The 15,729-nt window shown below is 40.4% G+C and overlaps 3 protein-coding genes and 1 long non-coding RNA gene across 6 annotated transcripts; 1 reads left to right on the top strand and 3 right to left on the bottom strand.

The window, feature by feature from the left end:
• Positions 1 to 456: 456 nt before the first annotated feature.
• Positions 457 to 5,516, bottom strand: LOC148384499 (dual specificity protein phosphatase 3-like). 2 transcript variants are annotated; one of them, XM_088358459.1, is made up of 4 exons: positions 5,360 to 5,516; positions 4,931 to 5,163; positions 4,284 to 4,406; positions 4,115 to 4,191 (listed from the first exon to the last, which is right to left on the bottom strand). In XM_088358459.1, exons 1-4 carry the CDS (start codon positions 5,482 to 5,484, stop codon positions 4,154 to 4,156), a joined length of 519 nt encoding a protein of 172 aa, XP_088214585.1. In that variant the 5' UTR covers positions 5,485 to 5,516; the 3' UTR covers positions 4,115 to 4,153. The 2 variants fall into 2 exon arrangements, with proteins under 2 accessions (XP_088214584.1, XP_088214585.1); XM_088358458.1 differs by lacking the exons at positions 4,115 to 4,191; positions 4,284 to 4,406 and adding an exon at positions 457 to 1,158.
• Positions 1,453 to 4,322, bottom strand: LOC148384500 (stonustoxin subunit alpha-like). Its single transcript, XM_088358446.1, has 4 exons — positions 4,284 to 4,322; positions 4,083 to 4,191; positions 2,536 to 4,005; positions 1,453 to 2,455 (listed from the first exon to the last, which is right to left on the bottom strand). The coding sequence occupies exons 2-4, from the start codon at positions 4,168 to 4,170 to the stop codon at positions 1,923 to 1,925; spliced, it is 2,091 nt and encodes a 696-aa protein (XP_088214572.1). The 5' UTR covers positions 4,171 to 4,191; positions 4,284 to 4,322; the 3' UTR covers positions 1,453 to 1,922.
• LOC148384501 (uncharacterized) lies at positions 5,015 to 14,258 on the top strand. 2 transcript variants are annotated; one of them, XR_015853492.1, is made up of 4 exons: positions 5,015 to 5,033; positions 10,055 to 10,211; positions 13,619 to 13,733; positions 13,926 to 14,258. It is a non-coding gene; the product is annotated as an uncharacterized LOC148384501 (long non-coding RNA). The 2 variants fall into 2 exon arrangements; XR_015853491.1 differs by lacking the exon at positions 5,015 to 5,033 and adding an exon at positions 8,387 to 8,545.
• Positions 5,708 to 7,398, bottom strand: prl (prolactin). The gene is made up of 5 exons (XM_088358457.1): positions 7,182 to 7,398; positions 6,711 to 6,823; positions 6,532 to 6,639; positions 6,282 to 6,464; positions 5,708 to 6,219 (listed from the first exon to the last, which is right to left on the bottom strand). Exons 1-5 carry the CDS (start codon positions 7,222 to 7,224, stop codon positions 6,028 to 6,030), a joined length of 639 nt encoding a protein of 212 aa, XP_088214583.1. The 5' UTR covers positions 7,225 to 7,398; the 3' UTR covers positions 5,708 to 6,027.
• Positions 14,259 to 15,729: the final 1,471 nt, after the last annotated feature.

The raw sequence follows: 15,729 nt of genomic DNA on the forward strand, positions 1-15,729 counted from the left end.
TGAGCACCATGGGAGATTAAACAACATGCAATAACGTTCGGTCCAAATCTAACCTCTCCTGGAAACCTCAGAACTTTTAATTCCGCTCATTATTTCATCAGAGGTATTTTAAATCGGAGTCTGTCTACATTTGGGGGTGCATACTATGTCTTGCTAAATTCAGTTTCTCAATGATCCGAATGATAGCAGAGGATGGATGAATGGATGGGATTTCTCACTTTTTACCAATCACAGTGGTAAATGATGAGGCTTTTCATCCAGAAACATGGTCACATTATTAATATTCTATTTTGCTATTTGTGCAGGATTCACAGAGAGGAAACTGTGGTCCATTTATGCCCTCTGCGGGAGCTGTCATGAAATACTAGCAAGAGTCTTCTCAAACGTATTTGACTATATAGATTTGACAAATGCACAATGGCACTAGGAATTTGGTGCCCAATCAATATGGATGCGTACCTGCGTAATATTCTATTTCAACTTTATTGTCCATCAAATAATCCATTCGTCCAAACATACAGAAGACCTCAAAGATCACTGAAAAGCACACAATGGTTTACAAAACATTGTCAGCACACACTCATTAGTGCACAATAGGACATTTGAGCATGACGTCACGTGGATGTATTTCCAGGTGGCAAAAACATTTGGCTCCGCTTGTAAATAAACCCTTAAGAGGACTATGATCTCAGTGGAACATGTTCTTTTCTTCTACTTGTCTTCGCACAGGTCCAATGGGGAAAAAAGTGGATCATTTGTGACCTCTGCAGGATAACTCGATCATTCACCAATTGAGTTACACAAGTGTGGTAAAATATTCTTCTGTACTTACAAAATCATAATTTATATTTCATGTCATTTAAAACCTAAATATTTAAAAACAATATATATTTATATTCTGCAAAATATGTCAATAGTGCATACTTTCTTGCCATCTTTTGTTTGTGCTTCATTTGTTCCAGAGCATTCCCTCAGCGGCCAGCGTCTGGTTTAGCCGGCAGAGTTGGTAAAGGAAGCCATCGTTAGGGCCGATCTCTCTTCTCTCTCTCACTGTAGCAAGAGCGCTGTGGACGTCCATTTTCTGGCGAAGCATCAGGTAGGCCATGACTAAGGTGGGGGAACGGCTGTAGCCTTCCCTGCAATGCACGTATACTCGACCTAGGGAAGAATAGAAATAGGTCAAGGCCGTTCTCAACTGTGAGGATGTAAATTTAAGGCACTTCTACAAATACTAGGTCCTTGTTCAATTGATGATGAATGAGTGGTGAATAATGTTAATATTATATTTTTTTTAATATTATATATATTATTATGTTTTTTATATTTTATTGTATTTTTAATACATATTAATAAGATTATATTTTATAATATATATATATATTTTTTTTTTCATAAAAAGTGTCTGTTTCTTGTTATCATCCACTTTCAATTCACTTATGAGAGACACAATAGTGTGATGATCAAAAAGCATTTTTATTGTCCATGTGACCTTAACAATGTATTGACAATGAAGTTCCATCATACAGAACACATGGTGTGATTTGCCAAGGCCGCTGAGAAGCTCATCAAGCAAAGCATTCATTAGCGGTTAACGAGATGGAACACATGTTCCGAGCCAAAACCACAATAAGACAATACACCAAAAGTACAATTGAATAGAATCGGAAGGTTCTTAGTTTTCCCAAAATTCATGTATTGAAATCGAAATAAGTTTGAATCGAATCACATCCGTAATGTCTTCACATTCTTGGCATTTTTCCTTGCCCAAATGATTTGACTGCAAACTTGAGTGGCATGAGGATGAACCAAAAAAGCAATCAATGTCTTATTAACCAAGTTCCAATACTCAACAACAAATAACTGCGTTTAAAACACCTTCAATGGTGAAGCCTTGCCATGAGAAGCAAAATCGATATCGTGTGCTAAGACGTCAATCGGGCAAAACTTTGGTTGCCATAAACGGCAAAACCCGGGTAGAGTGGTTTGTCGAAATCATTTTCAAAAGTATACAAATGTTTCAGTTTGTTTCCATCGACACCATAGAAGGACAGGGTGCCCCCAGCGTGGTCAAGAAACACTCCAAGCTTGCGCATGCCATCAGTAAAACCTTTCCAAGTATGAGTTTTGCTGCCACTTACAACCTTCACTTCAAATACATCGCTCGCATGCAATCCCCAATTATACTTCATATCAGTAAATCTTTGAGTACCTAAATATGTATTCTTCCTGGGAGTTGTATTGTATGCTGCTGCGGCAATAATGTGACCCCTCCACTCCACTTCCCAATAGTGACGACCACTTAGTGGCTCGTTGCATAGAACCTGGGGATGATCCATAAATCTGTCGTCGTTAGCGGGATACGTCCTGACGCTGCCGTATGTGACCTTCTGATTCTCTTCTGACAAACTCAGATTTTTGTGGGCGGTATCTTGGTTCAAGGTGAGTTTGACAGCATCTGATGGGAAGACAAAAACAAAATTGTACAGTTGCTGTCGTTTGACGTCAAAGTAAAAAAAGAACAAAGAATGAACTTACGCCAGATGAGAGCACTTTTGTCCGTGATGGTCGTTAACGGTGGGATGGCGAGCGCTGTAAAGTTGTCAGTCTCCAGAAGGCCGTCTTTGTAATGGTAGATGGAAGATCCCTTGTATTTCTTATTTTTCATGGCAGTTATGAGAAACTTTATATCACTGCAATTCCGCAGAGGTTTGGCATATTCAAGGAACTTTTGGGCATTTTGTCTCATTTGTTCGACCACGTCCTTGGGGAAGGACGTGGACATTTCGGTGGTTCCTCCGAGTTTGAACGTCTCCAAGTATTTGGACATGACCTCAAGGCAGGAGTCATTCTCATCCAAGTTGGTGAAAACATAGCAAAGAACATTTGTGACACACATAGAGGAGGCCACTCGATCCAAATCTGATTTAGTGCGCACCACGTCAGCGTTTGATTCCTCCATTATCATGTTCACGCAAGACTCGATGGTATTGATGTCTTGTTCTTTGGAGTCCAACCATGCTCGAAGGTGCTCTTGACGGAATGGAGAACTTTCACGATCATCGAAGATTTTATCGAAAGAGCTCTCGTCTTCTTGCCCGGCGCGGATTGAAGGAAGCTTGTTGGACATGGCCTTTTGGAATAATTTTTCGTAAATCGAGACCAATTGTTGGAAACTTTTCACGTTCTGTTTTATGACGGGAAAGTTTTCCGAGGCGCTGCTGTGCAAACAATCGTTGCATCTCATTCTCACTTCACTTTCATCTTCCATAAATTGTTGAATTTTTCTCCATAGTGAGACGCTGAGGTCTTCGACCAGCACGGCAGCTCTGTCGTAGAGCGCTGCCAGAGGATACAGCCAGACAACCAGGGGAGAGCAGTTGTCCTCATCCGACAAGAGCGACGGAAGCTCACGGTAGGTCTCCACCGCTTGGACAAAGTTGGCGGGGTTTCTTTCAAGAATGAGATCCCCAAAGAACGTGCAGGTGAACGTGTTAGTCAGCTTCATCTCCTCTTCAGACAGCTTTATCTGGGCACTTCCTTCAATTACAAATGTCGGAATCTTCTTGATCACGGCCTGCATGTTACCTTGAATATCTTGAACACTGCTTGCCTCCAACTTCTCGCAGTCAAAGACAAAGACTGCATTTGCCCCGTACTGGATACCTGTGACCAAATGAGTGGCTTTGCAGTCGTCGATTTTTTTTTTCTGTTGGCTGGTTAGTGGTCCAAGAGCAGGAACAGACAGCTGCTTAAAGGTGGTGGAAGCTTTATAATAAAAAGTTACCCTGCTCTGGTTCTTGGATGTCTTCCGGTCATTCAGGTACTTGGCAGAACCTCCAACTTCGACCAAGCCACAAAGGAAACTCAAACCCAGAGAAGCTCCCACATCCAACATAGAAGACTTCGTTTCGATGGTGTCCGAGGCTGTGATTTGAAAGGAACTGCTTTTTTGAGCCGAAGTACTAGTCTGGCTTTCTAAAGCGGCTTTGTCCCAAAGAGTAAAACCTGCCGGAACAGACAAGTGAGATATACTTGATGATCAAGGTTTCACAACAATAACAAAGACGTGAATCGAGTTGTACCTGGGATCAATTCATCTTTGCATGCATTATACAGCATCCCCAAGGTGAAGGGCTGACCCAGAGCAGCCACTTTAAGTGTCTCTGACATCCTTGCAGATCGGAAGAGTAGCTGACGGGCAAAAAGGAAAACAACGCTTCGTTATAACAGTACTGCATCAGCTATTGGCGTTCATTCCGATTCAATCGGTACTCAACACTCACCTGACGAAGGTGCGATGATCAGCCGAGCTGTTTGAGAGTCATCCTGACTTCTGTCTCGAGATGATTGATGATCAGTGAGGTTGCCGGCCCATTTATAGTTATGACTGGCTGGTCTTTTGCATGCTTGTATTTTCATATAGGTTTTGCTTAGTTAAATGATATCCATATCGAATAATCAAATTCTAATAACGAACGACTTAAATGATGACCTTTTCAAAATTCTATTACCAAAGAACTTGTGAAGTGGGATGTTTTTAGTTCTCACTGAGAGCCAAATGATATCAAAGTTGGCGAAGATGGGTTTCAAGTTGTCTTTGCCTATTGGTCTGGTTAATATTGGATTTTTTGTTATATGTAATAAAAAGAAAAAACATGAAGTCAAATTGAAGACAAAGTAAGCTCATGAAGATGACCTTTGCATTTAGCATTGCTTTACACACAAATATAACACAATTATTTGATGTTTTTGTACAAAGACTATGCTCATACAATTTTGGGGTGCAAAAAACAGCTTTTTGTTGTTGTTTTTTATCAGCCCAAAGTCTCCATGCCAGGTTTTCAACATTTTTGCATTATCCGCCAGTGGCAATTTTCGTAATTAAAATCAACATTAAAATCAAACAAATATAAGCAAATTCTGGACTAACCTCTCCCATTTTTGTATGCCAGAGCTTCCTCGATAAAGTCTGCTGCCTCTTGGAAGAAAACGCTGATGTCGAAGTGATCCGTATCACTGGCTGCCACTCCATGGTAGGTGATCCCTGTTCCTGCATAAAACTCTGTGCTGGTGTTCACGTGCATAAAGGAATTTCCCTCTGCAGCGTTGAGAATGTGGGTGATTCCCAAACTCTTCAAGCGCGTCGTATTTGTCGCCACAAACCTGCATGGAAGAAGTTCAGGAGAAATATGAGAAATATGAAGTCAGTTTTTGATATAAGATTCCTTTTCCAGCTGGCCATAAACCAATATGGCTCCCTCTGGCGGACAGTTGGCGTATCTGTATGGTGGCAACGCCAAGCAGAACGCTGCTTGACCTACTTTTCACAAAAACATTTTTTAAAGGCCTAATAACTCACGCATCGCCGACGTAGATGCGTGGATAAACCTCGTGGACGTGTTTAGTTGGCCAGCTGTAAAACCCCCTGTCGTCTGTCAACAAGTCGTTGAGCTGCTGGAGAGTCACTTCGAAAGCCGCCGACATGGCTCAGCTCTGCTCTGCTCTGCTCTGCTTGCGTGACGTCACGGAGTTTATTTTTTCTTGGTGAAGGCACCAGTGAGCAAAACACAAGCAGGCATGTTGCAGAATGACAGAAAAATCCAAGGTGTTTATGGGAAGAAGCGTTTAGGGAATGTCATTTACAGTGTGTGTCCCAAGTGAGATTTCATTTGTGATGTCAAAGGTCAACTTAAAGAGAAATAGGAAGTCCTATATTTCATTTTATTCAATCTCAATATTTGCAGCCAGTAAAAAACAGCGAACAAATCCGAAAATCAGGTTTCAGATGTGACTAAACTAGTACATCACCTTAATTGATTATTAAATAATGATGAGAAATGAGATGGGCAGACCAAAGCTTTATACTACTTCTTAAAACGATACCTTCACCTGACATCATCATCCCCTATTAAATAATATAAGCCATCTAAATCATAATGCATATTGCTCGACTGAATTGCCGTACTATACAAGCTTTTGGAAAAGAAAAATCTCAAAGCCGTCCGGTCCGGTGTGATGTTTCGCTCTTCAACACAAGTGAGGTTGCAGTTTTGCTGCCCGGCATCGGAGGACTTTCAAAAAACTGTCGATCTTGTGGGAATCGCGGCGAAAGCAGGACAAAAGAAACTGAAATTTGATTAGTTTAGATGTCTTGTCCTGCCCGATGTCATTGCCGCCTCTGTAGGGCAGCGAGGAGATGGTCTGAGCTGCCGGGTCCATCTGTGGAAGCAAAGATGTTGTGACGTTTCACAACAATGTCATTTCATTTCAAAAACACGCACCTTGCCAGATAGGATGTTGAGACCATCTCCAAGGTTCTTGGAATGCTCCTGCAACTCCTGGATCTTATTGATGATTTTGCTTTGAGCCGGGTGTGGCAGGGTATTAGCGGAAGAGGACAAAACCACCAGCGGGTCCACCCAGGCTTGGAGCAAGGAACGAGCCAGGGAGAGCAGTTCTGACTCCTGAAAAGGGCAAACAGATTGATTGGCTATATTCTGTTGTGGAGCAAGTTTTGCAAAATTCCCTTACAGATACTTGAAGGGCTTGCTCTTTGTCACTGGGTGTCTGCAATGACGACGTGTGGCACGCTGAAGGCCGGGGCATGAGCATTCGGCCTATAGGAGTTAAATGAGAATCCTGGCAGGAGTAGATATGTTCAGCGCAGTTATGGATTTTTTTGGGTGGCACACGTAGAAGCGGGTACTCACTATCTCGTGGGTGAGTGTTGTGCTCAGAGAGTGGAGTTTGTCAGAGTGCTGAGAGGCTCGGTCCAGTAGGTCACTGACCGGGACACCGCTGCAGACTGCCACCACATACAACACTTGAAAAAAGAAATAAAAATATTGCGTCATATTGCTCGCAAGAATTAATCCATTCATTCCAACCATTTATTTGTCATACGGTGTATTTATTCTGTACAGCATTGCGGTCAAATTGGAATTATTGATGCTGTTTTATTGAAGGATTTTTCAAAATAAAATGATTTACTCTTTCTTCATGTCTGTATATTATAAAATGGTGTTTTGCGGTGCTGAATGAGAAAAAATGCTGATAATTACACTCAGCTTAGCTTATATTTAGCTCCTGAAATATTTGGAAAATGATCTCATACGTGATGTCATAATTTTCTAAAACTAAATTCAGCAATGTGATTGGTCAAAAAAGTGTGAGTCTCTTACCAGTGATGAAAGGTTTCCGACCATTCCATCTTCCGTGAGCCATTTTTCGTCCCTGGGCTGTTTCTCTTTGATTTCTCCTTCTTTGCTCTGACTCGGGTTTCCTTCCATTTTATAGTTCGTCTGCTTCAACTGTTTGGTTATGTAGCAGTAACCACAGCATGTGCTAATTGTTTGGTACTTGTTAGTCTGGTTAATAATGCAAGCATAGTCCAGGAGATGTGAATGAATGCAACAGCCACAGGTTGACTTGCACGTTTTTGTGTGGCACGGAAGTGGAAAAAGCTTCTTGGTCACAATTAGGTAGATGAATAAAAACATGCACGCAATGTTTGTCAATGACTTTGTGACGTACTTTCTTCCCGTTTATACTTAGTTTGATGGGTGGATTAGAACTGACGCAACTGACCTTTATAGCTCTAATCAATTTGCTTTTCATTTTAAACAGTATAATAGAAAAAATTAAAATGAGGACATCTGGTAAATTTTGAACGAATCAATCAAGAATGGTGGTGAGTGTGCCAGCAGGGGTGTGTAGACCTTTTATACCCAACTCCTTTGGGAATCGTTGTATTCTTTACTGTGTTGATTGGCTTAACAAAGATAAATACATAAGTTAATTATATATTGCATTTTTTTTTCAGTTTTGGCAATTGATGCAAAGATAGAAAGTATGCTATTGTGTATTTCTTGAGTACTTTTTTTTTTGCTATCCTACAAAGACAAGCAAAGGTCATATACTTTCCTTCAGCATGCTATAATGTCATCCCCCTTGTCTTCTCCATGGACACAAAGTTCTACTTTGGTCGCCTGTGTACTGTTTATGACCATGACCATTTTAGTTTGTACTGCTCCCGTGTTTAGCTGTACGTATGTACATGTGCAGCACGTCTCCCATGTGTGTCCTATACGTTGACTTTCCGCTGTCCTCTGATCTTATATAACCAAACGGCCCTATTCAAGTTCTACTTGCTGATAAGAAATGAATAGCCCTTTTCAAGCAAAAATGAGATACTGCATGTACGAAAAATCTCCAGGACTAATCTCACAGAAGTTACATTTCAAACTAAACTAAAAGTTTGGGTTTTTTTGTTTTTTTTCTGTTGCATTGTTGTCGTTAGGTGTATAATTCCTAGCCAAGCTCATTTTTTTCTAACCATATCCCCCTTCCCCCCTTTTGTGTCAGCACCTCCTGTTTTAAATGCAAACACACATGCACACTCCGAGAGGAACACACGCCCCCTTCCAAAAAGAGAAAAAAAAAATCATTCTACAAGTTGCAGGCTACCGGCTCGTTGACATCTGAAGGTGATTCATTGTCACCCTTAAACTTTTGGACTGTCCAACTCGGCTGCTGCAGCATATTGGTAGGAGTTTTTTGCTATTTGTTATTCATTGTTGACATTCTTCAAGTGAGGCCACATTTGGTCCCTAAAGTACATGATGTTCTTTCCTGGCACATGGACTCACATGTACATGTGGAAGCAAGAGACTTCATGCAAAAAACATGTAATTAGTTACTCTTTGGTAGAAAACTTTCTTTGCAGTCTGGGGGGAAAAGAAAGTGTAACACATCATGATACAGTCAACTATGTTTGCACAAAAAAGTCAATTCATAGTTTGGTAGAGAGTGTTCATTCAAAATTGGATCCAGTACAAAAGTTAATTGAATGTCATTCGATGCTAATGTAATCTAGAAACTGCACAGCGGTTTTTTTTTTTTTGCTAATGGTGTATGAATGAGCTTTTGCATTATTTTTGCCAGTCAGATGCCATTGAGGCAATGTGCTAATCATAGATAGGTTGTAGTGAAACACTTAATTTAAAAAAAAAAAAAAAAACTATGTGCTACATAGCTTTCAAATTTGTCTAACATTCACACGTGTGTGTGATGAAAATCTACCTTTTTTTTAAACCCAAAATATTCATAGTTGGGTCTGTCTCTGGCTGACAAAGAACAATTAAATATGGTATTGTTACATAACATTACACAAGTTTAAAAAAAAATCTTAGAATTCTTCTTTTTAAAGAGTCAGTTCACCCACCTCACAGAAACTTTGGGCTATGACTGAATTTTTTAAATGTGGAGTTTTACATCTAAGGTACAATCTTAAATTAATAATCATTTTATACATTTTCGGGTTACCTGAATGACTGCATATAAATGTGGAATTAATCAAGTACGCGTTGGTATATTGCTTTAAAATATTAAAAATATTACGCCCCTCTTCTTCTACAAGAAATGAAAGTTTTTCCCAAGTTTTTTTCTTTGACCTTGGAAAGTTTTTGAAATGTTCACACAAAAACAAAATTCATAATGAGGCAATAATATCACTTAAACTTTACTAACCAATCCCAAGTTAATTCTGTCCTCATTAAATTCCATTGTTAACATTTATTATAGACTAACATTGTCTTTGCTTTTCCACAAACTTCCAAATATTGTAATGAATAAGGTCACCACAAGGCGGCGCCCCACCCCATTTTCAAGCGCTTCACTTTTGCAGCGTCCACTCAAACCAGTAAGCATTCAACAAAGGCTTGGTTGACAGCAATCAATTGCACATTCCATCAAAGCATATGATGACCTTGACATGATGTTTAAAAAAAAAAAAAACACGTCCCTTCCTGTCTCTTGCAACCTGTTACCACCCAGAAGTGTTTGCCAATCAACTTCCTCACAATGTCAGCTTGCGTCACTGACCTTTAAACCCCCCGCAAGCCCCTGCTCAGCCTCCCACCCTGACCCATGCTATCATCTCACGTGTACCTCCCTCCCTCCCTCCTCCTCTCGTGCGCCCTCCCCTTTGACTTACTTGCTTGCATTCCCACTGTCTGTCTCTCTCTGTCTCCACCGGTGGTGCTCGGATCCCCAGGCTGACGTTTGGAGGACAGGAACAGGAACAGGAGCAGGACACACTTACCCATCAGCAGCACCACAGACATGTCGGACTCCGAGACCGCCGCTGCCGCTCCAGCCGAGGCCCCAGTTCCTGCTCCCTGTGCCGGTATCAAGGCCGATCTGGACAAATGGTAAGTGATGTGCAACTTTTGAATGATGTTGCTTGTACTTTTGTGCAAGCTTCATGTCAAAATTTGGTGACCTCATGGTTGTCAGCCACAGTTATGTCATGCAATAAAATATAAATGCATAATAATCATGATTGCTTAGTATCCCAAAACTATATTAAAGCTTTGGATTTAAAAAAAACAAAATACAAATTTAACCGGGTGAGGTTTAATTCCGTATGTCCGAAAAATCCGAGATACTAAAATGGAGTCTCTTTAGAGGACGATGTGCACCGCGCTGAAAGTCACCACCAACCCAAGCTCTTTTTTAACCGACTGTGACACGTTAGCACAGTCTTGGGGTCAAGGTCACCGAAACTTGGGGTACCCAGTGTTCGGAACAAAGATTTGGAGATAAATGCTTTGTGACAGCGGGGTGAGCTTTGATTCCCATCCGTCCGCATGGATGAAGGTTGGGAATCTGCTTACGTCACTTGCCTCCTCTTCCCAGAATACCTTGCGTCGTTAGCGCGTTGCTTTTTTTTCCCCGAGTCTTCTCTTGCATATCACAATTAGGAGGAACCCTGCCCGTGTTCTAAACCTTCCGACTGACCTCAATCTCATACAGACCTCCAACAATAAGGATGCTTGACGTGTGCACTCATCACGAGCGATGTGATGATGTAACACTTTGCATCTCATCGTTGTACTTCACGTGGAGCGTTGTACGCGTGATGTGGGTTGTATTGATTCTCGTGAGAACAGAAATTATTATCATCGTCATTCTCATTTAAAGTTATTATTATTTACTTGTTCCCATAAATTGCATATTTTCATCCTGTTTGGGTTCAATTTAAGTCGTTTTGAAGTTTGATATAACATTAGAGGTGCTACCAAATTGATCTATACTGATGCAAAGCCATAAGAATAACAAAAAGATGAACATAAAATGAACAGGGCTAAACTTTCAGGTTTTCATATGCTTGTGTTCAACTGTGATAAAGTAATGGTGAGGTGTGACTTGGTCAGATAAGACCAAATTTAGTGCTGAATGGGGGAGTCGGTTTCAACTCGTCTTTAGTAGTAACACAAAGCATTTTAGATCTTTTATTATCATCTTTATTCATCATCTATTTCATGATCCTTTAAATGTAATTCTAAAATGAACATTTCCAGTCTTTGTTGATATTAACTTGATGATCCAGTTGAGAATATACAACTATGAAGTGAAAATATGGCCCATGTTTAATAGTTGTCAGAACACACGACTGGGCTTTCCAGGCTGAGCTTGCACACTTAACATGGCAATCTGTGTAATCAATACTGGAGTCTTCTGTGTATTTATAGAAGGCAGCTTTTAGAAGTCGCGGCTCGTGGCGTGTCAGATTGGGACCGTGTGTGCAGGTTAACATGATAACCCGACTATATATCAACTTTCTGCTCTCCATGTCACCAGCTTTTAAGTTAAATTATTAGTTTAATTTTTTTACCTTATGAGTCACTCATCAATATGCGTTCATAATTTCCTAAAATGACCTCCAAAGGCTTACATTGAAACTTTTTGCAAAAATGCAACTACATAGCTACTGTTTTTTCCCCAAATCTGCAATTTCTTTTAAAGTCATGTTGATTTCGAGAAAATAGAGGTGCTAATATTCACTCTATTGTATGTTGCAAACATGTAAATGTGAAGGCCCACCCCCTTGCTTTACCCTTTACCCTTTACTTTCCGTGCATGTATACACACACCCAGATACACACATATAATCTTTCCATTACTGATTGACAGCAGTTGCATGTTCAGTCATGCACCCTCATACTTGGTATTTTCCATTGTGGGATTCAGTGACTCAGCAAAAATGTGTAATTTGAGAGCATTGTGCAAAAAAATTTTCAATGTCATGAAACTTCTTTCCTTAACAGAACTTGGAAGCTTTAATGTACCTTTCAAAATAAAACTACTGTTATGTTGTACTAGAAAAGTTATCTTGATCTAGGACAAGAGCTGCAAGAAAAAAAATCTATATTTATTTCAAATTCTTACTTTTCATTATCAAAGAGATATTATATATTATATACATATCCTCTCTGCTAGTGTCAGTCAAATTGAACATTTATTTTTGTAAGGGTGCCATTAAAATAAATGCGTGTGTGAACCCAATGAACTTTCCCGTCGGTGTTTCTGAACATCACTCATTTGACTAATGTTCTACATTATTTGTTGCTGCTGCACCTGCCGAGCGATCTATAATGCATGTCAGTCCCAGAAGACAACCTACAACACCATCATTATAAATAATTCAACTTCTTTTGTGACAGACAGCCGGACGCCATCACACGGCCGGTGATGACCGCAAATAAATCCTCATAGTTAGGAATGAGCATTTCAAAACTAATATTCACTCTGGGTTTAATCCAAAACCATTTGAGTTGATACATGTCATCTGTTGCTATGACAATTTAGCTTGACCCTGTAATACGACCTTCCGTAACTTGCTCTCTCGGGACGTTGTGTGATGGCTCCTGGTGATGATGTCATCCGGCTCCTCCTTTCCTGTAATCCTGCCCCCCCCGTCACACACACACGCTCACATAGAAATCTCACATATGATGTAATCTCATCAGTTTCCACTTCTCTCATGACACACATAGCATTCAGTGTTTTCTGCAGCCTCCTGGCATTTTCAAGTGCTGAGTGATAAGCTGCAGCTACCAGCTGCATGTTGCATCACACTCGGGCACTCGGCCAGCTGAAACACTCTGATTTATTACAATTTATTTAAATATCTTCAATATTTGAATAGAATTATAAGCCTGGTTTCATGTGCGCGGCCATCTTGAAAATGGAAGTTAGCCCAGTGAATGATCAGAGCAACTCTTTGTTATCATTTAAATATTAATGAATGGATGGAGGGGGGAGGGCTACTACTATAAGTGCTGACATTCAAATTATGTCACCCAGCCAGTCTCTAAACTCAGCCTTCCTCCTGCGTGTCTTGTCGTGGTCCCATCATCACGCAACCTCCCTTGCACCCTCAGCCCCTCCCTCCCTCTCACCCTCCCTCCTCCATGATGTTGTGTCAAACAGATGGGCACATACACACTCTTCCTTTTGTGTCGTAAAACTCCTCCCACCGCCCTCCCCTCCTTCTCTTGCTCCATCGCCCTAATGCATTTGGACAGTATCGGATGCAGAATTTGGGTGCTGCATGAGTGCCTGAAATAATCTCTCTCTCTCTCTCTCTGTCCCTTTTCCACTTGCAAGCTTCGATCACTTTACTTAATGTTAGCACTGGAATTGTTTTGGCGACAGATCATAATCTTGCAGACTCTTATCCCTTACCTGACAATGAATTTGATTTAAAGTGCAGTCACAGTGGAGCACTTTTTAATAAATCCAATGTCTTAATATTTGTGTGTTTGTCTTTCAGTGTGGCGGAGAAGGGAGTAGAAGCATGCAAAGACCTCCTGGAGGCCTTCGAAGCATGTGTGAAGAGCTCTGCTGAGGGGACATCATGAGCCAGGAGTTGCTGTTCAAACCTCAATGTGAGCATAAGCCATCATTTGTTATTTCCAGAATATAAGAATAAAAGGCTATAATTGAAAAGAAAAAAAAAATACCATATTTATATTGGCCGTTATATGTCATTCGCATGTAACAGGCTCAACCATTAAATTATATTAATCAAGTCATGTGATCTGTCTGATTATCTTCACCTCCCTCCAACTTTCTGCTAGGTCCACTGCACTAAGTCTTCCGAGTTCCCGGCATTCCCTTCTGCACACCGGCACAGGACTGAATGGCAACACCAACGATGATGCTCACGGTGTGACGAGCACTGTGTTGATTCGGGCTGAGTTTGGGACCTGGCAGCAGTAACCCTATTTTCCTTGTCTGTCCTCCATCCCTCCCTCTGTTTCAACCCTTTTCCTTCAGTCTTCCGCCATTCCCTCTCTCCCACTATGGCTGATGTATGGTGCATTGACTTGTTGATACTTCCAGAGAACTAATGGCTAGTTATGTAAATTCTTGAGATGAATACTATCAATGGAAATAAAAGTACAAAATGATTGGTATATGAAAGAGTTCTTTTAAAGTGGGCTGGTGGACTCCATGATTTATTTTGCAGCTCCACTGACGCTGTGCCGAGCGAAGACTGCATATTTCGAGGTATCAGTAAAGCCGCTAAATCCCATTTCAATGGCTGACATCTGTGACTCTCTCCCAAAGCGACACAGTGAATAGTCACCGCTCAATCACTCAAATCCTTTTTTTTTTTTTTAAACCTGCACTGCATCGTGTTGGCGGTCCAATTATGGCTGACATGTTCTTTTGTAACTCCACCCACACGTGTCTGCATGTTTGAACTTTACGCACCGCAAGTTCATGTACTCAATGTGCTGTATGACTGTAAACAGGTGCAAAGTGCTTCAAGGTTGGCGTCATGTGAAAGGCTGAACCATTTTTGTTCCGACATGCATGACAGCACACACATGATAATGATTCATCAAAGTTTCATTTTGTTTCTATACCAATTATAATCCTTTAAAAATGCTTATTGTTGTCTCAAAATAATGAAAACACCTTTTATATCAAAATAATCTAGATCTGTGACAGTGTCAATCAAAACTGCATTTTGTCATTGCACAGTTTTGGTTGACACTCATCTTGTAGTATTGATCTTTATCACACTGCAGAGCTGTTAATAATTATTTCTAAAATATAGTCATAACAGTACCCTCGTGTGGCCAGAAAGTATATTTCACCCTATGTCATATGTATAGAACTTAAAGAAAAACTTTTTTTTTAACAATCTTAGGTTATCACTATTATTATAGCTACAAATTTGATTTTTTTTTACAAGACAGATATAGATATTCAGATAACCTCATTTTATTTTAAATCAAGGTCAACCTTAATTTTAATTCCATTACATCATTTTTGCTGTTGACATTGTTGCCATTTTGTTGCTGTTGTGACTTTTGACTTGTCCTTTCTGTGCCACTACTTGCATGATTTACTTGGCACAGATTTGACTGTTTACTGGATGCTCTTCCTGGGAGTGGCTGGGTATTGGGACACTCATACGAGGATCTTGGGTGAGGGTATGAAATCAGCACCAAATTCATTATTTTGATGCTTAACTTGAATGTGCTATTGCTGCAGTGCATCATCAACACTACTGGGGGGGACTAGATATTTGATATATAATTTTTAACCAATGCACACCATAGTAGGCCTATCATAATATATTTTATGGTTCACAATTATTTCTCAATGCATCTATAACGCACAACAGATTAAACCATGTCTGCCATCTAGCGGTGATTGATGATATTACAATTTAAAACCAGATGTACATTGGCCCCTGTCTATTAGCTGGAGATTAACAAAAATCCACGTATAATTGATGCCCATTGCAGTTGATAGATGGATGACGTTCTTTGTAAAGCTTAAAAAAAAAAGCTAAAAATAAGAATATTGGGGGGCGGGGAATCTGTCAATAGCTGAGTCAGCAGTTCCCTCCCCAAAAACCTTTCT

The sequence above is a fragment of the Syngnathus floridae genome, chromosome 17 (assembly GCF_059516105.1).
Source record: "Syngnathus floridae isolate MCC-2025c chromosome 17, RoL_Sflo_1.0, whole genome shotgun sequence".
Lineage (NCBI taxonomy): Eukaryota > Metazoa > Chordata > Actinopteri > Syngnathiformes > Syngnathidae > Syngnathus > Syngnathus floridae.

Coding starts and splice junctions, on each gene's coding strand:
- LOC148384500 (XM_088358446.1), bottom strand. CDS start 4,170: ATGTCAGAGACACTTAAAGTGGCTGCTCTGGGTCAGCCCTTCACCTTG. Junction 4,006..4,082: donor CAAAGATGAATTGATCCCAG/GTACAACTCGAT, acceptor CTGTTCCGGCAG/GTTTTACTCTTTGGGACAAA. Junction 2,456..2,535: donor CAAAAGTGCTCTCATCTGGC/GTAAGTTCATTC, acceptor TCTTCCCATCAG/ATGCTGTCAAACTCACCTTG.
- LOC148384499 (XM_088358458.1), bottom strand. CDS start 5,484: ATGTCGGCGGCTTTCGAAGTGACTCTCCAGCAGCTCAACGACTTGTTG. Junction 5,164..5,359: donor CGCATCTACGTCGGCGATGC/GTGAGTTATTAG, acceptor TCTTCCATGCAG/GTTTGTGGCGACAAATACGA. Junction 1,159..4,930: donor GGCATACAAAAATGGGAGAG/GTTAGTCCAGAA, acceptor ATTCTTCCCTAG/GTCGAGTATACGTGCATTGC.
- prl (XM_088358457.1), bottom strand. CDS start 7,224: ATGGCTCACGGAAGATGGAATGGTCGGAAACCTTTCATCACTG. Junction 6,824..7,181: donor TCGGAAACCTTTCATCACTG/GTAAGAGACTCA, acceptor TCTTTTTTCAAG/TGTTGTATGTGGTGGCAGTC. Junction 6,640..6,710: donor CAACACTCACCCACGAGATA/GTGAGTACCCGC, acceptor TACTCCTGCCAG/GATTCTCATTTAACTCCTAT.